General features: G+C 40.6%; 1 protein-coding gene across 5 annotated transcripts in view; it reads left to right on the top strand.

Annotated features, from left to right (window-relative positions):
* Window positions 1–23,006, top strand: part of itga7 (integrin, alpha 7) — a 30,034-nt gene extending 7,028 nt beyond the window's left edge. Inside the window, exons 2-27 of one of the 5 annotated variants that reach the window (XM_086087801.1) lie at window positions 4,842–4,969; window positions 5,489–5,568; window positions 5,638–5,893; window positions 7,172–7,303; window positions 10,154–10,361; window positions 10,462–10,658; window positions 10,826–10,914; window positions 11,299–11,426; window positions 11,495–11,590; window positions 11,667–11,728; window positions 12,364–12,533; window positions 13,883–14,032; window positions 14,127–14,242; window positions 14,400–14,586; window positions 14,669–14,743; window positions 15,663–15,742; window positions 15,893–15,970; window positions 16,129–16,231; window positions 16,395–16,601; window positions 16,971–17,087; window positions 17,328–17,441; window positions 17,530–17,628; window positions 19,058–19,183; window positions 19,419–19,498; window positions 20,749–20,768; window positions 21,632–23,006. In XM_086087801.1, coding sequence (XP_085943927.1) covers window positions 4,842–4,969; window positions 5,489–5,568; window positions 5,638–5,893; window positions 7,172–7,303; window positions 10,154–10,361; window positions 10,462–10,658; window positions 10,826–10,914; window positions 11,299–11,426; window positions 11,495–11,590; window positions 11,667–11,728; window positions 12,364–12,533; window positions 13,883–14,032; window positions 14,127–14,242; window positions 14,400–14,586; window positions 14,669–14,743; window positions 15,663–15,742; window positions 15,893–15,970; window positions 16,129–16,231; window positions 16,395–16,601; window positions 16,971–17,087; window positions 17,328–17,441; window positions 17,530–17,628; window positions 19,058–19,183; window positions 19,419–19,498; window positions 20,749–20,768; window positions 21,632–21,744 — 3,211 coding nt within the window. In that variant the 3' untranslated portion in view covers window positions 21,745–23,006. Of the gene's footprint in view, window positions 1–4,841; window positions 4,970–5,488; window positions 5,569–5,637; window positions 5,894–7,091; window positions 7,304–7,807; window positions 7,916–10,153; window positions 10,362–10,461; window positions 10,659–10,825; window positions 10,915–11,298; window positions 11,427–11,494; window positions 11,591–11,666; window positions 11,729–12,363; window positions 12,534–13,882; window positions 14,033–14,126; window positions 14,243–14,399; window positions 14,587–14,668; window positions 14,744–15,662; window positions 15,743–15,892; window positions 15,971–16,128; window positions 16,232–16,394; window positions 16,602–16,970; window positions 17,088–17,327; window positions 17,442–17,529; window positions 17,629–19,057; window positions 19,184–19,418; window positions 19,499–20,748; window positions 20,769–21,631 lie in introns of those variants that run through there. The other 4 variants (XM_086087802.1, XM_086087799.1, XM_086087798.1 and 1 more) reach the window with 4 other exon arrangements.
* Window positions 23,007–23,938: the final 932 nt, after the last annotated feature.

Below are 23,938 nucleotides of genomic sequence, written 5' to 3'. Positions count from 1 at the left end.
GTCATTAAATCTCCTGCAGCCCATTCACGTGAAAGCCTTGGCAGCGCATCCAAGTCCCCCCTTTTTTCCCACTGCTTACCTACAACCAGTAAGGATTTATAGGACTCTCACCATGAATACTCTTCACTGGCTGTCCATTTAGCACTCCGCCGGCCCGCCATGACCCGGACAAAAGCTCGGCGGGAAGCGCCGGTGCCAGGCCCGAAAGCTTTCAGGAATATTAGCCGAGCGAGAGTGGGACAATGCGCGCCGTCAGCAAAGAAAACAATTTCAGTCGCTATGAGAGCAGGAAAACATGGCATCCTTTGCACGTCGAGATCATCAGAGGGACGATCGTTTGTTTTTGGTGTTTAGTTATTCAAGTGTCATCAAGGTTGTTTGAGGAGAAAGCAAGAGGTTGACCCTGGCGGTCACATTCTCCTAATGTGGGGGAGGGTCTAACACAAGCAGGAGCTGCGGGGATGAATAAGCCGTGACCGGACTCACCTTTTGATTAAATGTGTGCGTGTGCGTGCGTGCGTGCGCGTGTTTGTGTGGTTTAATCAATCAGATGATAGCATCTCTATACAGAAGCTGTCATGTATAAACCAGGAAATGAAAACACTTTATATGACAGGTTTGTCTTTCAATCCAAGTGATGAATATTTCTTTTGAATGTTTGTATTTATTTCTATTTCTATGGATATACATCCATCAGCCAAATAAAGCATGTTTTTATGTCAATCAGTTAATATAAATACCTTTGTTAACAAAAAAAAAGTGACATTGATCCAACATTAACTAAAAATGTTTGTGCTAGCTTAATAAAAAAAAGCTTTCCATTCAATGATACCATTCTTGGTTGGGATGTAACTTGGAGAATAAATAGTTGGGTTTGGTTTTCTTTTTTTAATCCTAGTGTCACATTAATAGTTATGTCAGAAATATCCACACAACTTTGTTTTCCCTTCAGCAAGATGTCGGCCAACCTTAATCCAATGAGCTACCGAGCCAGTTAGTTTTGACTGTTGCTAGCAAATTAGCAGGAGCTATGTAAAAACAATCCCAGAAAAGTGGTCACTCCATAATGTTTTGTGTCAATGTTTATGTTTATAGTCCTTTTTTATTTAGTTTAAATCTCCAGCCACACTTGACATAAATTGCAATAAATTGGTTATACTGTCTCGGCACGGTCATGCTAGCGGTTAGCACGTCTCCCTGACAGTTCTGAGGTTCACGCATACTCTGGCTTCCACCGTATACCAAAATCAAGCATGTGAAGTTCATTTACAACTCTGAATTGTTCATAGGGAGGAATGCAAATGTGAATGTTTTCTTTTTCTATTTTTGTTACACTGTTGAGTTGGATGAGGAATCACTATAGAAATGGCTGAAAAATACAAATGGATGGATGTCATCCATCTTGTGCCCATGATCTGCCTACCAGTGTTCTTCAGTCTCCGTAGATAAACATCTAAATGGTATGGATCAATTGATTGATAAGGAGAAAAATGACAATGAACGGATGTGAATATATTCCTAAGGGCCAATCATTACCTCGTCAATGCCCTGGAAATGGTCATTCCCATGTTGATCAATAGAGGGCCAGCTGGTGAAATGAGGAGCTTGTTAAAGATGTATGTGACCCGAGGATGGGGTCGCTTGTCTCATAGCACCCCCCAAATTACAGATTTTCAGGACGGTGACAACTCTGACCATTGCTAGAACTGATCTGTCTTCAAATGTCAGCGAAGGTTTCTGGAGGTACTGCAATCAGCAATCGGACCATGAGGCACATTTTCTCAGGGAATTTGCAGTTTGCCAAATATTTCTTTGAAACAAATCATTGCATTGAATCACCTTCCCTGGCAGGGAACCGCAGTGTCCCAAAGGGTTTTCGCCCCGACTGCCAGCTGTCGCTCTCTTTTCCCCGTTTTATTATGCATTCGCCATGCCCTCTGTCTGGCTCATGGTGGCACGCATCATGATTCACAGCACCTCATTCTCAGCTGTTGCTTTCCGTGGCGAGATTTCCCTGAAAACAACCGTTTTAAAGACAGGCGGCGGTCCGGGGACTGAGCAACCCCCCCCCCCCCAATCCCCCCACCCCCCGCCCCCCCCGTACACAGTTGGTGTATGTATGTAGACTTTTGTTGTCAGCTGTGCATACGTGTGTGAATAACGATTCAGGTACATAATAATGTTTGCATGCCTGCACATGTTTGCTTTTGCAAGTGTGTGTTTGTGCATGCAGGTCAGAGGTCACAGTCTTGCCTCGGGACAATAACGGGGGGCCAAAAGAGCCTCTCGCCCCCCTGCTGATATTGCAGTGCTGCCTTCCACAGTCTGCTGTCCACCCAACACATGTTAAGTGTTAGAAAAGAGATGGGAGGGGGTGGGGGTGTGGTGGGGGTGGGGGTGGGGGGTCATAAATCTGAAATCGTAATGGAAATGGTGAAGGTGCAATTAATTTTCCACAAACTTAAATAGCCTTCAATGGCCCATTAAAGGGAAAGTTAAGAGAATATGCAGAAGATTCTTGTGCCCATCCATCCATTTTCTACCACTTATCCTCATCGTTCGCTCATTTTGGCGAAAGAAGTGGGGTACACTCTGGTCTGTGGGTGAATGAGGATTAGGGTCAATGTGAGGAGAGCAACAAGGGTCTTGTGTGTTTTCTGTTTTTAGCCAGAAGTATGTTCGTCACAGTTAATGTTCTAAGGAGAAAAGCTTTTGTCTTCATATGGCTAATTGCTTTAGTGCTAGCTATTGATCAGTGATTGAGAGCTTATCGTGGCAAATGATTGGTCATAGTCTGGTCTTCATCAGTTTAACGCCAATTTAATTTGGGTGACAGGTCTTGCTATCAGTGCACAGTTGTTTGTCTTCCAGTCTGATATATGATAACAAACCATTATTAGCAGTTGTTCACTTGATACCTGTGGTACGTTTCGATATCATACGACATACGAACAACTTTCTGTGTTATATTTACTTTTATACTTTATACTATTATAGATAGTTAGATGTTTTAAAATTTCCAAATTAAAGGAAAATGGTCTCATCTTCTTTATGGTGTTTATCTGGGAATCATTTTCATTCTATAGCTTTCATTGGCCAATGGGGCAGTTATGATTGAGCCCTTTGAACTCTGCCTAGCAACAAGAGAACATGCAATCGTGTGTGTGTGACAGTCGAAATGAATATGAGCTATTCATAGTTTCTGTTGCTAGTGATTTCTTTTATATTAATTAATTTTTAATATATAATAATATTTTTGATTATATATTCTTACTTTTCAATCAGATATTAATCTAATAATAATATTTTTTACATTATTTATAGTGATTTTTTTTTTAAATGCTTAAAAAAAATACAACACATCAGCCAATGAGCTTTTTCATGTGAGAACCAGTGACTAGCAATGACCGTGGAGCAAATTATCTTATAAAAAGCATGCGTAACATTTGTTTTGGTTTTTGTAACACTGAGAAAAGAAGTGTAATTTTTGCTGTTTTGGGGAAAACCAAAAATAACCTTCTCAACATTTAAAGATTCAGGCTACAATACCGCCAGCCTTGACCTGTGAATGAACAACAACCTTCAGGCAAAATCAGTGAGCATTCAGCTCGTCTCTACAGTTCCATAAGAAGGTGTATCTAATGCAGGTGGGGGCTTGGTATGTTATCTAATCCCTTGGCGGATGAATGGGGATATGGAGAGTTTGCTGCTGTGTAATTTGGACGGTTCATGTGGGTTTTTCCGAACAAAACCCAAGCTCACATTCAACTGCCCGATATGATCTCAGGGTGTAGTGACGGTAATGTACAGTACAGGGAGGCCATGCCAACAATGTGTGTGTGTGTGTGTAATTTTATTCCTGTTTCAGCCCCAGCACACACACACACACACACACACACACACACACGCGCGCGTATTAACCCCACAAAGCTTAGTAGTACATGTCATGTGGGTTCACTGAAAGATGAGCTGGCAGTTGAAAATGACGACGAGACTTTGTGACTCATATCTGAACAATGAAGAATAAAAGTGTGCAAAAGGCTTCAGTGCACGCAATTACGAGTCGGGAATCGTGAATCATATCAAAGACACAGATAAATGAATGCCTCCTTCAAACAGTTGTTGTTGTTGTTCACACATGGACATTGAAGAGTAAGCCGTTGAGCCCATTGAAATGCTATTGCTAACCAAAACAGCAGCACCGACCGGAAATGGCTAACATGCTAATGCATACTCAACATGGATTTAGCTTGTGAAGTGAAAGATTAAAAATAATTTGTAGTCATTTAGTATGGAACAATTGTCTGACCGAAGGAAGAAATTGAATTACACAAGTTTGGTTAAGCTGTAAACAAAAGTTGACCCTAACTATTTTTACTCTTCCTATTTTAACTTTCCCTCATCACTTTCCCCACTTCCTCTTCCCCCCCATCTGTCTTGACGACTCGCTTCCATGCATCTGCCATGGCTGACAGCGTTGGCTGGAATGCGGCCCAACATTCAGTTTTTAAAATAGCCCGCTAGCCTAAGAATCCGCGCTCCTAATAAGGCAGAGGGCAGCGACTATGCCCCCGCCGACCCCCCCCCCCCCCAAAAAAATATCAGCACCTACCTCAGTGAGAATAAAGGCTTTTGCTTGCCTTCACGTAGTGATGAGGGAGTGTTGAGAACCAAAGCTAGTTTGTACAAACAAGATAGAGTCCTTGCAGACCTGTACTGCAGTCAAGATAACGTGAAGTCATGTTTTCTGTCTAGTACACATATACTTGTGCAGGTTAACGGAATGGTTTCCGCACGTCCTTTCACTGACAGAATGCTTCTTTAAATTTGTGTTGCTTCAGGATCCTGGTGGGGGCGCCACAGGCTGCAGGTCAGGGTTTGTTGCGCGGCAGTCGACCGGGAGCCTTATTCAAGTGTCCTATCACGCCTGAGGAATATGACTGTGAGAGGGTGGATATTGACGGTGAAGGTAAGTTTTGATAAATTTGGCACATAATGCATTCCCATCTGGCACAGTATCAAAGTCGCCAAGAAGCAACATGACTTTCCTGGTTTCATATCGCGGTTCTAACAGTTGAAATACCAACTTTGAACATTTTTGGGATTGTTCTTCAGCCAAAGTCAAGAATTCTATGGATTTTTAAAGGTTACTTGACACAAAATGGCACAAGTGTCTGAAGACAAATGTCCGAATGGTACATGATACTTAAAGGAGCTGTTTTTGTCAAAGCTCTACCAATGATTTCCATCCAGCCTTCACAGCTTATTAAATAAATCTTATGGTTTGTGGGATAAACCCAACATTGTCAATGGCAGGGCCCATGAAGTCAACAACCACTCATACCTGCAGACACTTCAGAATCTTCCACAAACCGTGCATGTTTCTGAAATGTGGAACAAAAATTTGAACACATTCAGATCTGGATTGCCGCTAGGACCAGATCCTAGACATATTTTTTTTATCTTGTTTTTGGTTCTTCTCCTTCAGTGAATCTAAACAAAGAGAGCAAAGACAACCAGTGGCTGGGAGTGACTGTCAAGAGCCAGGGTATTGGAGGGAAGGTGGTGGTAAGTCAAGGCTGTGTCAGGATCTCTTGATTAAAACGTTCTCACAACCACCCCGCTATGTCTCCCCAGACCTGCGCTCACCTGTACGAGCTCAGGCAACGCGTGCACCAACCCTCCGAGACACGCGATCCCATCGGACGCTGCTACGTTCTGAGTGAAGACCTAACGGAGCGAGATGATCTGGACGGAGGAGAATGGAAGTTCTGCGAGGGTCGGCCACAGGGTCACGAGCAGTTTGGCTTCTGCCAGCAGGGTCTTGCCGTCAGTTTCACCCCAGACAACAACTTCATATTGTTTGGGGCCCCTGGAACGTACAACTGGAAAGGTACGGTGGCCTGTAGGGATTACGATACCTTGATAAAGGACCTGAATTAGAGTGGCTCTAAGTAGATTTCATCAAAGGAACAATAAAGAAACAAGGAAGGACAAACATCGGATAGTGGTAGAATCTATTTTGTCCTGGTTTAGTCAGTAAATATACGCAAGAAAGAACAAACTTTTCTGAAAATTTCTCATGCGGATGACAATATGTTTACCAATTGCGAAGAGGAAAAGTCTAAAGCACAAGATCCGGTCCTCAAGGGCCTGAGTCCTGCATGTTTTCGAGGTTTCTCTACTCTAATGCACCTGATTCAAAGATCAGGATAATTATCATGCTCCTGCAGAGCTTGCTGATGAGCTTTAATATGAATCAGCTGTGTTGAACGTGGGAAACCCCTAAAACATGCAGGCCCTCAAGGACCAGACTTTGACACCACTGGTCTAAATCCTTCCATCAAACCTTGAGTCCTTGCAATGGAAAAGACAAGATCAATGGGTCTCCTTGACCCACAAAATTGCAACTGCAAAGTGGACATGTCCACAGTCTTCCATCAAATGAGCGTTCTCACAATGGTAAATGAAAATCATTGGGTAACTTCAACTTGCCACCCTGAAACTAGACATACACTGTGCATATTAAACTCATACTTTGGAGTAAATCACCTACAAAGTAAAAGGGAATGAAGTAATCAGTTCTACGATCAACTATTACTTCACTCTTCAAGTGTTCTGGATTCTTTATCTCAAACCAACTGTAAATCATTTTCTTCACAGCTAATAGTCCGAGGTGGCAAGTCTAGGTCTAGAAAGTAAAAACTCTGCCACAGTTCGTCTATAGCCCCAGGTGCTTCTATTCAACCAGCACCTGCGGAGCTCGTTTACTAGTTAAGTAGAAGCACCTGTGACTAAAGCCAAACGCTGGGTTTTTACCTTCTTGACCTGCATTTTATACCTTTGCTAATACGAGATCTCATCGTGTTTGATTGTGACGAGGGCCCCTCATCTTTGAGTTGTTACTGAAGAATCATATCCATCCAGCTCAGCTTTCCGCTGTAAAGAGAAATCCATGATAAAAACCTCATTGATTGATGGTACCATATCCTAATTGGACTGAGAGCAGCAGAGCATAGGATCAATACTGCAGTTTCGTACAAGTGAATGTATGTTTCATTTTGGATTTGTCTGTTGTCTGATTTTTCTAGAGGGCAGTCCCCACCAGTGTGCTGGAGTGTGCAAATGTTTCTTTACGGATGTATTGTGGCCTCACACGTTTCCCTTTCAGGTGAAATGCGCGTGCAGCTGCTAAACCAGACGCTACTCGACCTTGGTTTCTATGATGACGGACCCTACGAGGTGGCGGATCAGAAACAGCTTAATGCCCGGCTCATCCCTGTGCCCTACCACAGTTACCTGGGTAGGAGTCGCCCTCCCTGCTCACTGCTGGAGAGGAAGCGAGGGTCTGGTGGGGGATGGCGACCAGGGCTCAGACTGTACCCCGTGCTCTCCGATATAGCCCCACTCCGCAACTCGAGCGGTGACTCCATCTATTCTTGGAAGGTTATTTACGGCCAAAACTCTCAAGATTTTCGACTCTTTGGTGTCTGGAGTTTTTTTCTGGACTGTCAATTATATTTGGTTTCAAATGATCTGATGACGGCCATGAGACTTGAGGGTACACTCTGAATCCGGTGGGCTGTCGGTCCACCAGAGAGCCGGGAGGTCTCGACAAAGGGAAAACTGCTGCCGCCCACCCACCAAAACACAGCACCAATCAATCACAGCTTGTCTCACCTTCACCCTCCTCTCCCCCTTTCTTTGTCACTCTTCATCACCCGCCTTACCTCCCTCACATTTCACCACCCTGTCACCCTACCTGCACTGGTCCCTCTACCTCTCTCCTCCTTTCCTTGGGCCATAGGGCTCTTGTTCATGGCTAGCCCAGTTGAAGACGCGCTGCTGTACAAAACTTTGGAGCCCTCCAGGAAGCCCACAGCCTTTGAGGATGTAGCCCATAATAGCTACTTAGGTTTGTAGGCGTGATGTGTTGTTCTTTAGACCGGATTCTGACATAGAAGTAGTCCTAAAATCAGTTTTCTTCTTCTTGGTGTTAATCCTCTCTGCTAATGGCACCTGTCTGGATTTTGATCTGTGTTGGACTTGCCCTCTTTACTGTTAAGAGACAACCACCCCAAACATGACAATTGAAACCATACATCCATTCATTTGAATTCCACGTCGAGTCAGATTCGGTCTATCCGAGCTGATGTTTGGCAAAAGGAGCGGCGTTCACACCATCACTGATGGGTATCTGCCTGCACCGACGTCGTCAAGCGAGTGAACCACTACATCATCAGTGGGTGGTTGTCTCTTGGAGAAACAGTGAGTTCGTCTTTTGTGTCTGTAGGTTTTTGTCATCTCAAGTCTGCATGTAGTGTCCAAAAAATAGGCCTTTCTAGGGTATCTTGGTGTTGGTTTTCTCGCCCCGACGCTCTGTAACTGGCAAAGTTTTTATTATTTTTTTGAGCGTGCTCACTAACAGGGGTTGGTGTATCGGGTGTTTTTTTCTAAAGAGCATCACCTTCTTTTGAGGGTACCGTTCAAGCTTAATGACCCATTGTGGACTTAGCAGGACCTTTTCATCGTTAACATTGGATTGCGGTGTTCTTACGTCTCACTGACTGCGTGGATCTCCCGTAAATCTCCTAATTCACATACCTTCCAGGCCTGTTCACCCTTTCGCCCCACTCCTTATTTAGCCGTCTCCTTGACAACACTAATTCCCATGTGACATTTTAGCCTTCATTTTTTTTAATAACTCACATGATCCCATTGAGATGATCCCGAGATGAAATGACACATCTGCGTGCCTGAATAGTCAGTCGGGAAAATTTGACTAAATTCATTTAGAATGTTTATGTTTTTACAAATTTGATAATAACAACAACCTAAACTGAACATTTTGGGAATAAAAAATTGCAAATATAGTAATATCTAAAAAAAAAGCAAATATTTGTACAATTATACAAATGCTTACCAGAAGGATTTTATTATTATTATTATTATTATTATTAATTAATTTATTTATTTATTCATTTATTTTATTGAAAGGTAAAAATGTGTTTGTTGTCTAATTTTACACATAAAATAACATATTTAAAAATTACTTAAAATAATTATAACATAATAAACCAGTTGCAACTTGCCAGAATATAATTATATAAGTAACACAATTTATTAATATATACATTTAAAAAAACTTTAAAAAATATATTTAAATTTACATATTATTATATATATTTATATTTTAAAAAACTTAGCTCATGGAGCAAATTTTAAAAAATAGCGGCATAAATTAAGGGTAGAAATAACTGAATATTGAATTAGTTAAGGAGAATATAGAAAGTGCAGGGTCTTGATAAGGACGCAGATGTACCTTTTAAGACTTAACCAACATTTGTGATCCTTGTCCAGTCTCCACTCAAAGTGTTACTATGTTGACCTTGTAACTGACACGTTAAAAGCCACCTTGTGTGGCAAAACTAGCGCCTGTGACACCCCTGTTATGTTTTACACTGCAGACATTCCTCACCTGCTGTCCTGGTGCTGCTTGCTGTTTGTCGCCTCCTTTTTATGTATTTATTTGTGTGTGTGTGTGTGTTTTTAAGCATGTTTAGTGTTAGACAGACCACCCATTCTTGTCACTCACAACCCCTAGCATGTTTTAGCATCTGCTTGCCTCCGTTGAGATTTTGTTTTGTTTTGACCCAAATGCACCACACTTACTCTTTGCCACAATCACACTTCTAGACTGTAAACACACGCACTCACAATATGCACACCCACATACACACATATAGTTGTATTTTTTGGGGGGGGGGGGGGGGGGGGGGGAAATCAATCTAAATGTGGAATTATAATATCATTATTGTGGCACGCACCCCAGAGAGTGCTCACCAGAGTTTAAGAAATCCCTGCTCACGGCTATAAATCCAATTAATGTCTGGTCACAATGTTTACATGCCTTGACTAAAAGTAAGCGATGCAGACCTCATGAGACACGAGCTGAAGCTCAATAGATCACCCCACATACTGGCAGACCGACAAGCATAGCTGGCCCCATCAGGAGGTGGACATAAAAATCAATAGTCCCTTTAGGCATACATTTCATTAGTAAGAAGATGAGCATAGAGAAGCCCCCGCCCGCCCCCACGGTCAATACTACTAAATCCTGAGCCTAACTACCCCCTTCCGCCTCCTCGGCCAGGCTTCTCTGTGGACTCGGCCATGGGAATAATGAGCCTCGGGGAGTTGACCTTTGTGGCGGGCGCTCCGCGGGCTAATCACACTGGGGCCGTGGTGCTGCTACGCAAGGACAACGTTTACCGGCTGGTGCCCGAGCACATTTTCTGGGGAGAGGAGCTCGCATCTTCTTTCGGCTACTCAGTGGCAACCACTGATCTCAATAATGACGGGTGAGGAGAAAGGGGGCGCGGGTCTCTTCTGTCTGCTTGATGACAGATGCTACTCCGCAATGTGTTGGGAAGGGGTTTCAGTCATTGTTTCTATCATTAGCTGGACCGACCTGATCGTGGGAGCGCCCAATTTCTTTGACCGCAAGGCAGAAATCGGCGGTGCTGTCTACGTGTACTTGAACCCTTTCGGTCACTGGGACGATCAGGCCCGGCCCATCCGTCTCAACGGGACGTACGACTCCATGTTTGGCATGACGGTCGGCAACATTGGCGATCTGGACCAGGACGGATATGGAGGTGAGAGACAGAGTCAAACGTTTTGAGAAGCATGACTCTTATTTTAGATCACAGCATAAAACTGACATCACGTTACTGCAAATGATCAAATCTCTTTTTTTATAAATGATTTGTGTGCAATAATTTCCTTGCACAAAGTGTATAAGTCAATCTCATTTCATGTGTAGACATCGCCGTTGGAGCTCCGTTCGACGGGGACGGCAAGGTGTTCATCTACCGAGGCTCGGATGCAGGAATTGAAACCAAACCTGCTCAGGTGTGTTTTTAAAGTGAAAGTCAACCTTAAACATTTCTTGACAATGATGTTATATGTGACCTCACTAGTCTAAACATGGCATTCTGATGAATATTACATTTTTGGAATATGAGTTATGTAGCAAAATCCAGCCATTTTTGTCCATCCCAGGGGGCAGCCATTTTGCCACATCAATGTGGCAAAATGGCCGCCCCCTGAAATGGATTAAAATGGCAGGATTTTGCTTCTGAACTCATATTCCACCCACACAATATCAACCAGAATACCATATTTAGACTAGTGGGGATGCATAGAACACATTATTATTAAAAAAAAAAAAAGTGTTCCTCTTTAAAAAAAAAAGAGAAAGGAACAGGTATTTATTTATTCTCCGTGACTATCCAGGTGCTAGATGGCCGAGACTTTGACGTGAGGCGTTTCGGATACTCCATCTCAGGCGGCTTGGACGTGGATGAGAACCACTATCCAGACCTCGCCGTGGGCTCGCTTAATAATTCAGTGGTGCTCTTCAGGTATAAAAATGCAGATCCGGTAAGTCTTCTTCGAATTTTCCTTTGATCGTTCCTTTCTGTCCGCAAAGGTCTCGCCCAGTCATCCACGTGATTCGGGAAATATCCATTGACCCGGAATACATCGATCTAACCCAGTATAACTGCAAGGGTCGAGATGGAGTCTGGTAAGAGCAGATCCGAGCAATACTGTAACGTTAGCTCCTTGTGTGTCCCTGATATGCTTGCTCTTCCTGTTCATAGCATCGAGGTCAAAGCCTGCTTCGTCTACACGGCCCACCCAGTGCACTACTCGCCACATTTAAGTGAGTCTCGTATATAAGACGATGAACTTCATTTTGGTATTGAATGGAGTGATTGTTATATATTTGACTTGTTGAGTGCCAGGAACGGGGGTGTGTGTCATATCTTTTTTTTTCTTTCTAGAGAGCTCAGTATTGTTCATTCAGTAATCCTACCGATTTGACATGTCATCATCATTGCTCTCTCTCTCTTTTTTTCCTTTTGCGGGTGTGTGTGTGTGTGTACTCATTAATTCACCTAAAACCTATTTAAAAATCCCATACCGTTCACCTAAACCGAATACTTCAGAATCCAGCTAGAGTCGTGAGGTTTTTCAGGAGACCCGAGGAAGGATCAAAGAAAGGAAAGTGAAATCCAGCACCACCGGGTTCCCAACCAGAATCTTTCACCAGAATCTTCAGATATGTGTCATATCTGTTGAGACGTTGAAGCTTTCAACATCTGGTGGTGGCACTGCCTCACTTGCCTACCCTGACCGTCCATGCTGTGCCATTCACACAGCATATACAATTTAACACCACGACAAATCGGATACAACCACAATCATTTTGTTGTTTAAAACAATATCTTAAATGAGCAATTGTTAAATCGATCATCAAAATTCATAATGCTGCTTCCCATTTCCGCAACTTTCAAGTCCTGGTGGTGCGATTTGAAGCCGACTCGGACCGCAGGAAGCTGGGCCTGCCGCACCGCATCAACTTCCTGGGCCGCAGTTCCCTGGAGCCGGAGTACATGCAGACCGAGGAGGTGGAGCTGCATCGCCAGAAGCACCCGGCGTGCACCACCGCTACCTTCCAGCTCCATGTTAGTAAGACTTATAATGTAGATCGTCGGTTAACAGAACATGGCATATCTTCGTTTATACAATACAGTATATCAATCCAATATGACTCTTTAGTGGCTGTGAGGCGCAAAGTGATGACATCAGCGTTATCTGATTGTGTACAATTGAACTGTCTGAGACAAACCTGTTCATGAGATAGCAAAAAGGTTCACAAATGGGAAATTTAACATTTTTGAGGCACAATGGCATCCACAAAAGAAAAACTCTTCGGATTGATTGTCAACTATAACGTAGTGCTGACTTGGCAAGTTAGATTTTTTTTTTTTTAAGTTGCAATATGGAACTTTTTTTTCAAAAGTAACTTTACAAAAAGCTTTTTATTTGACCATTTATGGCTGAAATGCATTCTAATTAGTAGATTAACACCTTAGCTGTTCATAATGGGTACTCCTGCAAGCCAATAGTTTTCAGACTGGATTCGGGTTAGAATTTCCCGCGCCCTGTCTGCGGATGTGACGTAATGTGCGTGGTGTGTATGTGAAGAACGGTGTGTGCAGTTTCATTTTTCGTCAGCAGGTGGCAGTAGTGATTCAAAATGGAATATTCTATGTTCAGTAGCTTTAAATAGAATATTTCATAGCATATGTGTGTGTATGACCTCAAAAGATTAAAAAAAAATCTTTTAATATACTACTTTGAAATTGACAAATTAAAATACATTAAATCAGTGGTTCTCAAATGGAAGTACGTGTACCCCTGGGGGTATGTGAAGGCACTCCAGGGGGTACGTGAGATTTTAAAATATACTAAAAAAGTATATGTAAATATTTCAGAAAAATATAAATTCCTAAAATTTATTGTATATTCAGTAGGCTATTCAATTTCAGTATCCTAGAATCCCAACATCTCCCCCATACCAGAATGGTTCGACTTGTCATTTGCCACCTGTCAATCACTTTAAAATTCAGTTAATTATTATTATTATTTCAGAACAGAGGAGGAGTACACTTATAATATTTTTAATGTGCACACACCTTTATTTATAATTAAATAAATTATATATTTCTTTTTTTCCCTTAGTTATATATTTTTATTTCCAAATAGTTAAGGAGACCATAAAAATACAAATAGAGTTCCAAAGTTTAATAAATCAGACAATGATGGCACAGCTTTTAAATCTTTTTTTTTTTCAAGGAATTTGTCTCCGGTAGTATGAGCTACACTTGTATTGTAGTTGTAACACATAAGTATAGAGAGTCTTTAGGTAATGTAACGTTTTGTGCTGTCGAGTCACCAAACAGAGTTAAAGTGACCAAGTAGCGCAGCAATTGTGATTCTGTAGCATTTCCGAATTCCTCTCTCCATGTAGGAGAACATCCGGGACAAACTGCGTCCGATTTCATTGGCCATCACCCACACCATCAAACCTGTGCCCCCGCGCCGGCACTCTGGAGCCAAGCGGCTCGATAAACTGGCTCCTGTGCTCAACGTGTCGCCCTCCAACACGCTGCACTCGGAGGTCGGTCAGGGTTACTACTTTGTGCAATAAATTTAACAATAAAAGTCTTTGAATTCATATTTACTCATCATTATGTCTTCTTCCTTTCTTGAAGGTGAACTTCCTGCGCGAGGGATGCGGCTCGGACAAAATCTGCCAGAGCAACCTAAAGCTGAGCTACCGCTTTGGAACGCGACCTCTCACCTCTGACCTGTTCACCCCCCTGCCAAGGTTAATGTGTGGATATAAAACACGCAGTGGGTAGTGTGGAAAGTGTTGGCTGTTGCCTAGCAACCGGTAGCCCAAGTATGAATGGGCCTTGCTACTCTGCAGCCATCTTGGCTCAGTCTAAATTGTTGTTAACCTTCGCCCTGTTGGTGCGTCTCAGGGACGAAGACGACGTGCAGGTGTTTTCCTTGTCCGACCAGCGCGTGGTGGTGTTGGAGATCACCGTCACCAACACGCCCTCGGACCCGCTGCGCCCCGAGGAGGATGGTGACGACGCACACGCCGCTCAGCTGCTGGTCTCGCTTCCGAAAACGCTCTCCTACGCCGGATCCAGGGTACCCGCTCAGGTGCTTTGGGCGGCCATCATAAAAATATGTTGCACATGACGCAGTGTGATGACATTTTTGCCGACTTTTGACTCACTTCTAGATGAGGTGTCAAGCCAACCAAAATGGCTCCGATGTAGAATGCGACCTGGGGAATCCTGTGAAACGAAACACAAAGGTGAGATTAGTCAATTGGGATGAACATTATTATTATTATTATTATTATTATATATTTTTATATTTATTATTATTATTATTATTATTATTATTATTATTATTATTATTATTATTATTATTATTATTATTATTATTATCTTTAATTTCATGTCTTTTGATTGTATTTTCTCTTGGAGACTGAAAATTCTGCAACTTGCTTGAAAACGATGAAGATGAAGAGCATTAAGTGCTTGTAATTTTAATTTGCTCACATGCTCTGTGTCAGCCGTGATGGGCAATTTAATACACTTTGATTTTACGCTATGCATTTTAACTTCAACGAACTGTCAACGGTTCTCGTGAAGAAAAACAAATGGTGTTATTTGAGTACTTTTGAACGTTTTGTCTCCTCTTTATTCCCCAGCATGCATTGCTGCATGCAATACTTAACTTTTCGGTAAAATTGCCCATTCCTGCTCTATTTGACTGAATTGATTGCTCATTAGCGGGAGAAAAAACAAACAACAAGGTTCACATAAAAACAAAGAATCTAAATGATATGAATTCAGTATTGTAGCCTAACTAAATAATTAACTAAACATAAATGTGGAACATAAACATATACATTTTCTTCAAGTTGTATCATACTGTAGCCTACTGTGTATTATAATTGTATAATATTGATTTTATTGTATATTACAAAATACAATGAATTATTATCAATGGGATGATATGCAAAATTCACCGAGTATGTTATTTAAAACAATATATAACAACAGAATAAGAATAAGAATAAGAATAAGAATAAGAATAAGAATAAGAATGTATTGTCAATTATCAGTAGCCTGTTTTATAAATGATTTTAACCAAATTAAATATGAATTAATAATATATGAAATAATAAGCACACATCCATTAAAATCTTTCTTTTTTTTTTTAAGTTAAAATTCACCATCAACTTGAGCACGGCCAACATCACCATTGAAACCACTGAGTTGACCGCCGACCTCCAACTGACTACGCAAGTACCTTTTTGTAGTATTGAGGCATTTTCAAAATGGTTACCTATTATTATACTGTAGCTGATTATATATATATATATATATATATATATATATATATATATATATATATATATATATTTTGTATTCATTAATTTATTTGTCCACAGCATCAGTGAGCAGCCTGACCTGGCACCAATCACAGCGATGGCTAAAGTTGTGATAGAGCTCCCTCTGTCTGTCAGCGGGTGAGAGAGCCAATACAAGATAAGATATAGTGATTTGGTATCAGGTTGATATCAAATATCCAGAATGATGATAATCATAGAACAAAAACATTCTGTGATATACAAAATATAAACACATTTCATTTGTGTACAGCTGATACGATTGTGTTTTGCTGCAGGCTGGCTCGTCCCCACCAGCTGTTCTTCAGCGGTGCTGTTAAGGGTGAGAGCGCCATGAGCAGTCTGGAGGACGTCGGCAGCCCTGTGGACTTTGAGTTTGTGGTGAGGAACGCCAACATTTCCACTCTAAACGAGTAAATCTTTTAAAAGGAAGAAGCGGGTTGCCACAAAGAGGCGTCTGATTCAATTTTTAAAAATTAGTTAAAATATCCTCAACGGTTCTACGGAGTGTGACGTTAAAAGATCTGCTCATGCCCTCCCCCAGGTGGCCAATCCTGGACAAGCTCTGCAAACGCTAGGCTCCGCCTTCCTCAACATCATGTGGCCCTATGAGCTGGCCAATGGCAAGTGGCTCCTGTACCCGGGCAGCATGAACTTTGATGGACATTTGGCCTCCCACTGTACTCCGATGGAGGCGATTAACCCTTTGAGTCTGCATGGACCCTCGCCTGTGCAGTCTGTCAATCAAACTGTGAGTATGATAGGAGAGATAAAAATAATAATAATAATAAAAAATAAAAAATAAATGATAGGAGAGGAGGTCTTCATGTACCCCAAAAGTGCTATTATTGTGTGATATAAGTGTTTAGATTTTTCTTTGGCTTTAAATCATAATAATAAAAAAAAGGATAAATATAGAACATTCTTTATAATGTTGTACTAGGCCACCAGGGGGCAGTAAAATACCAAACAGTCATACCGACAAATGTAGAATAGCCCTCATTATTCTCAGTGGCTGATAAGCTTAAATAATATTCGTCATTTTTTTTTTTTGCAGAGGATAAAGAATATATGATATATGTCCACATTTGTGACAGTTGTGTGCTCGGCTTGTCAACAGGCTGGACGAGTTCGCCGCTCCCACCCGGATCTCGAAGGCCAAGAGACAAGTAGCGGCGGCGTGAGACGAACCGCTCCGGCCGTGGCCGCTTCCGAGAGGCGCAAGTCACTCACGCTGGTGAGAGGACGATGAAGAATAATCATCACACACACATCAACACACACTAAGAAATGAATGTGCAATGTCCAACATGAAACGCTAACACCACCTAGTGGTAGAACAATTCGATGCATTTTAACCTCCTTTAACTCAATTATTATTATTAACTAAAAAAGATACATCAATCTATACCAGCCAATTTGTGGTACTTTTGTCTTGACTTTCTGATTCCTGATGATTGCTGTTTTGTCGTGACAGGATTGTCTCCTGGGATCAGCGCGATGCATACTCTTGCAGTGCCCCCTCCACAGCTTCTCCGGACAGGCGGTGCTCAGGATCCACGGCAGGCTGTGGAACAGCACCTTCATCGAGGTAAAATTTGTGTGGATTTTATGACAGCCAACAAACGTCATCACTTTGCTATTTCTTCATGCGAGTGCCGCTTGCTATGTGTTCTCAGGACTTCCCGTCAGTCAGCGCTCTGGAGCTGCTGGTCAGAGCGGAAATCACCGTCAAGTCCACCATCAAACATCTGCTCCTCAGGGATGCTGCAGCGCAGGTAACTTCTACAATCATGACGCTTCATACACACATGCATGCTTGTCTTTTCCCTTCTTTTTGGTGTGATTAAATATTAATTAATTGATTAAAATATGAATTCACTTTTTCTAGTTGTATTTTAACTTAAATGTGAAATACTGTCTGAATTATTGAAATGAAATTATTTGAATTTTGTCTGATTATCTTTTTTTCTGAATAATAATAATAATAATAATAATAATAACAATAACAATAATATCAATAATAATAACTAGGCTAAGGGCAATTTCTGCAGAAATTGCGTGGGAATGCTAATTGCTGAATGCTAATAGCTGGATGCTAAGATGAATGCTTATGAAAAGTGTTATCTGAAAATCCTCGATTCATTTAGATGGAAAAGTAGAACGAATGATATCCAATGGAGATATGTAAAAAAAAAAAAATCACTCAATAGCGCCACCTAGGCATGCAGTAACTCCATTAATTTCGATAGAAAAGTGGAACTAATGATATCCAATTGAAAAATGCAAAAAAAATAAATGTTTAACTTTGAACGGTGTAAATCGGATGTATTATGTGGGAGTTGTTTGATGCCAAAAAAGAAAGAATAAAATGCTATAATAATAATAATAATAATAATAATAATAATAATAATAATAATAATAATAATAATAATAATAAAGAATCTCAATAACACATGTGAGAATTATTTTCCACAATAATAAAAAATATATATTTCTATTTAAATAATTTTTCTGCAATTTGTTAATCCCTCATAGGATTCAAATCCTTTATTTGCTTTACAACCTAAAAACAGTTGGGCCAAAATTAACCTAATTTGGGTAAAAAAAAAAGAAGAAGGTATTCTTCGTTTTTTCTTCAAAATACCGATTCACTACTTGGGTCAATTTGACCCAACTTACTGCTTTGTTTTGCACAAACCAATCCAAAAAGTTGGGTCATTTTGTATAAAACATTTGGGTCAATTTGACCCAAGTAGTGAATCAGTCCATATTTTACCCAAATATTTTACTCACAGTGGATTATTTTTGACTCAACTGTTTTTGTTGTTGTTGTTGTTGTTTTGTGGACCATGCCTTAAACTACTCGTAAAAAATAAATAAATTATTAAATAAATTATATTTGGATTATTCACCATCCGATTACATTTTAATAAAAAAACGAATGTAAACTTATGTATTGTACTTTATATTTGGTTGGCTTTTTATCAGGGAGAGGAAATTCTAGTTTTAATGTGGATGAAGTTACAATATAAAGAGATCAGTAATTCCTAAATACAGAGAATATTTCCCATTTAAAACTTTTTTCTTTATATAATAACTTCATCCACCTTAGAACTGCAATTTAAAACACCCCAAAATCCCTGTACAGGATGTCACCTTTTCATGTCTATTTACAGAATATCACCGGGTGTTTATGTTTTGCAGGTACCACTGATGATCTACCCAGAGCCCGGTCTCGTGGATCAGTACTCGATCCCCTGGTGGATCATCCTCATCGCCATCCTGGCAGGCATCCTGCTGCTGACCCTGCTGGTTTGCATACTGTGGAAGGTAATGACATCATTACACCCTCCTCCTACATAACTACATCCATCCATAAAAAAAGAAAACATATCCAGCATTCCTCTTTATGAAGTCTGTAGCTGAAGAGTGTCCAAAAGCGACAAAAGTTCACAAGATGATTTTGATACACTTTGGTTCTCTGGCTGAAAGGTGACCATTGCCTCCATTTCGCTGCTTAAAATCCTTCCTTGCTCTTCTTCTGTGCTCCATCTTGGAACCCCAGTGTGGCTTCTTCAAGCGCAGCGAGAGGCGCCAACACTATGACACGGAGTACTACCGCGCCCATTTGGGCGTCCAGCCCTCGGAGGTGGAGAAGCAGGCCTCGGAACTGTAATGGGAACACATTTCAGTCGGGCCCGCTCTCTCCCCTCCTGCTCCCTCCGTCCGAGCGGTAAAGATGGCCGCCACGCGGTTGCTGTTACCTCGCGCCTGCTGGCGTTTATGCCGGCCTGGTTGGTGTTCACAAGGGCGACGTCAATAAAAAATGTGATATTACAGCAATAACACAACAAAGTATATAACAAATTCTCACCTCTAAAATAGCATAGCTCTTATTTTATGGTAATAATGAATGACAATTTAATATATGGAGCTACATTTTAATTCAAATTGTAATCCTGTTTTTGTATATTTGAACACGCTTTATTTTTTTATTTAAAAAAATGTTTTTCTTCTTCTTGGAGAGCACACTTTAAATGTTGTAATATTTTAAAAGTTATTAAATTTGTCTATCCAATTTTAAACAGCAACTCTCTAACAAGGGGATTTTTTTATAAATATTTTATTATTATTATTATGATTATTTAAAAAAAATTGTTTTTAATTCAACGGAATACATATAAAGAAAATCTCAAATAAAATTATTTCAGATAATGTTTTACAATAATGCGCAATTTCATACAAAGATCCACGTTTGATTTGAAAGTTTTATATTATTTTTAAATTATTGTATATAAAGCATCATTGTTACATCTTCAGATGGTTAAGAAGACACCCCAAAATGTCATTATTTAAATTTTTATTTTTATTTTAAATCTATTAATTTCCTAATTGTTTTGCATATTATATCAATGAATAAAATATTCATTTTAAAAATACATATCAACTAACTTTGCTAACTGTACAAAGGAGCATGACAATGTAAAATAAAAATAATAAAAGAGACAAAAATGCGCTCAAAAGTTTTGCAATAAATTGGACAGTCAACCATTTGGGGCGTAATCTAAGAAGCAACGTAAATAATAAATACAAGTTTAAAAAAATAAATAAATAAAAAACCGAAAAGGTTGCTGTTAACATGGAGTATTAAAATGTCACTACTGAATGTATTTCATCCTGTGAACACCAACCACCAGCTTCAGTCGTGGGCTTTTGAGACACTTGCTGTGTTGTGTGTGTTGTTGTGGACTGTCTGCACTTGCTTGGCTCGTCACACTTCACAGCTTAATGACTGTTTTGCCTGCGCGTGTTGTTTTGTGTGGGCGCCACAATCAGCAGGTTTCCTAAGAGCACGTTGGCGGTGTGTCGGTGTGTGGAATAACAACACAACTCATTAGCTCTCTCAAACCATCACGTACTTTTAGTGGGTTTTAACTGCAGACACCTTTTGTTTGATGTGGTTTTTCACTTTGTTACTAAATATAAAATAATAATTTTATAAGTAATAAGTAAATAATTGACCCAGCTGTGTTCTGTTAGTCACCTGGATTAGCTTGTATGTAAGTTAGCTTGTATTTAGCATATTGTGACCTCAGACAAGCACAATTCTTTCTGGATTTTGCCACTTGCTGTCGACTAAAAATGACATCACAGTTCCTAAGGGCTCAAGTAAACAACTTTTTTTTTCTGGGTTTGACCATGTGGCGTTCACAAATTGAGCCCTTAGGAAGTAGGGACTGTGATGTCATTTTCAGTTGATAGCAAGTGGCAAAATGGCCGCCCCCTGCGATGGGATAAAAAGGGGTGGATTTTTCTGCTTAATTCATATTCCACAAACACAATAATTAATCAGAATGCTGCGTTTAGACTAATGGGGGTACATAGAATGTATTATTAAGCACATTTTTTACTTTAATTCGATAAACAGCTAAATGACATAGACACACATGCTAATGCTAGCTTGCGCTGTTGCTGTGTCTGATCTCTGAACGCTATTGAATTATACTGTAAATAAACACACATGCTAGCTCGTAGCTAGTATTATACTCCACAATCTTCACTTCTCTGCTATTTATTTGCTGTCCACAGTTTGCACTAGAATTAAATTTCCTTCCCCTCTATTGTTGGTGAGTGTGGCTCGCTCAGAAAGGAGCTTTCAAAAGGGCGTGGAACCCCGACATCCCCAAAACTGCCACTCTGAGAAATAAAACATCTGCTAATTGAATCTCTTAATTGTGCGTAATTTCTTCCTTCCTTCCTATGTGACTGCGTCCCCAGTGTGGCTTCTTCCAACGGGCCCACCTCAAAGACAAACTGCCTCAGTACCACGCGGTGAAGATCCCTCGCCAGGAGCGGCCGCAGTTCCAGACAGAGAAATCCGGCGTTCATAAAAAGGAATGGGCCACACACTGGAGCGACGGGACTTCATAAAAAATAAAAAATAAACACTCCCTACCACCATCCACATCCGCCCCTGTCCTTCTGAGCGTGCCACTCATTTGGAACGCTGACAAACTGATGCGTTGACGCGTGCACGTTGCCGAGGACTGGATCTTGAGCACGTAAGACACACGGAGTGACTGCACAGCCATGGTGGAGTATTATAGTGATTGCAAAAACATATGGGACTATTGTGAGGTAGCCTGCGATAAGGATGTGTTTTTGTTTTTTTTCCTTTACTGCTGTAGCACTGACGACTCATACGGGCAATTTTTATATTTTAGATTAGTTCAAGTGTCTGCAAAGCAGACCTGTCAACATGGCCGAAAATCACTTCCCCAGAAAAGTTTTTTTTTTTTTTTTTTTTCATTTATTTTCAGGTACGTCCAGACCTGACCAAAATGTCTGGCATACAATTTCATCTAAAAGAAATATATATATATATATAGCATGCAAGTTTAATTGAACTGTGCATTGGTGTGAATGTGAGACTGAATATTTCTTTGTGTGTGTTCCCTCGCAACCAATCCAGTCAGATGAGATATTAACCGCAGTCCTAATAAGGACAAGCACTACAGAAATGGGATGGATGAGAGAGTTTATTATTCGATATATCTGGCCTTCAGATCAGGTGGGTACATCACCCCCTGCTGGATAAGGTTGCTCATTACAAGTGGACTGTACAGCGAGGGTCCTCGATTTGCGAAGAATTTATAGGAATTTCACAGTGATCAAAACAACACAAATTGCACTTTTACACTTGGCAGGGGTAATAAAATTGCCCTTTTCGTCAGGCATGCGTGCAGCAACATTTGTCTTATATTCTTTATTTCTAATTTCACTTTTTCCGCCTTCTTGAATTCATGACAATGAATCCTCCCACTTCTTTATTTGAGCCTTTGCCAGACTGAGACTGTTTGCAGCTGATGACAATCAGTTCATTGTTGCTCGTTTGTCACCGTGGAGACGTCAAAGAAAGAACACGTCTGCTTTTAATCACTGCTTAACGCAAAAGTCATGATCCGTCATGCAATTCTGCATTTGTGGGTTTTTTTTGTCCTCCATTTTGGTTGTTATGTGACATTTGAAACAGTGATAACAGACTTTGCAATTCAGTTTGATTGTGATGTTCCAGATATGATCCAAAGAGGATATATTATGGAAAATGTTCTTTAATTGTTTGTATGTTCCTGTCCACTCATCAAGTGTGAAATTAAACCATCTAGTAAATCTTTTGTTATGTGCTATCTCCACTTGTAGCTTAGTGCAAGCGCCGTCCATTTGCATTATGGACATCAATGCAGAAAAAGTAAGCAGAGAAAGAAAGAAAGAAGGAAAGGAAGAAAGAAAGAAAGAAAGAAAGAAAGAATGAAAGAAAGGATACCTACATAATAGTGTCCAGCAGAGGGCGTACTACACCAAGCCAAATGAGAGCTCCGACTGGGTTTCCTCCTGGTGATGATTCTGATGCCACATGCAGGAAATGGCGGTGATTCAGGCGGCATTTCCTGCTTTGCTCAACAATATTCTTCCGTACTTTGAGCTTGCTTGTGAAAAAGGTATTTGAAATCAAACACGCTCATGTACGAATCTGCCCCTCTGTTATGAGTCACGTGATGAAACGGATCATTTATGTCACTATGCGTACTCCTCCGAGATTTTGAGGCAATTTCATGTTCATGTCTGCATAAACAAGTTAGCAACTCCATCTAAACATGCATTGCGCCATTTTGAATTTGAGTGCCATGTGTTTGCCTGTTGACCTGGACCACAGCTGAGACAGGCATGATAGTCATATGCTCCATGTTTGCTTTATATAGATCCATATAGACACCAACACATTGCATTTTCATTTGTAATGGATTTTTAGTTACGTTTTGCAACAGCTACACTTAAAGCACACAAAAGGGACTGAGTCTTAATATTTAGTTTCAAATGAGTGGGATGCTGACAGCATCAAACTTTTGCAGTCTTCTTTTGTGATGCTTTTCAAGGCTCCGCACTGCAGCCTCTTTGATTTCAGTTGCTCTCTCCAGTCTCCTCTGTCGCAGGTAAAAATGGATGCTCTATAGGGTTTATGTCTTGACATTGACTTTACAGAAGGATGCAATTGACAATTGGTGTTTTTTGTTTTCCTCAAATTTC

Source organism: Leptonotus elevatus, chromosome 10 (assembly GCF_054856555.1).
Source record: "Leptonotus elevatus isolate MCC_2025b chromosome 10, RoL_Lele_1.0, whole genome shotgun sequence".
Classification (NCBI taxonomy): domain Eukaryota; kingdom Metazoa; phylum Chordata; class Actinopteri; order Syngnathiformes; family Syngnathidae; genus Leptonotus; species Leptonotus elevatus.
Note: the sequence above shows the minus strand (reverse complement) of the source record. Positions and strands in the feature narration are given on the sequence as shown.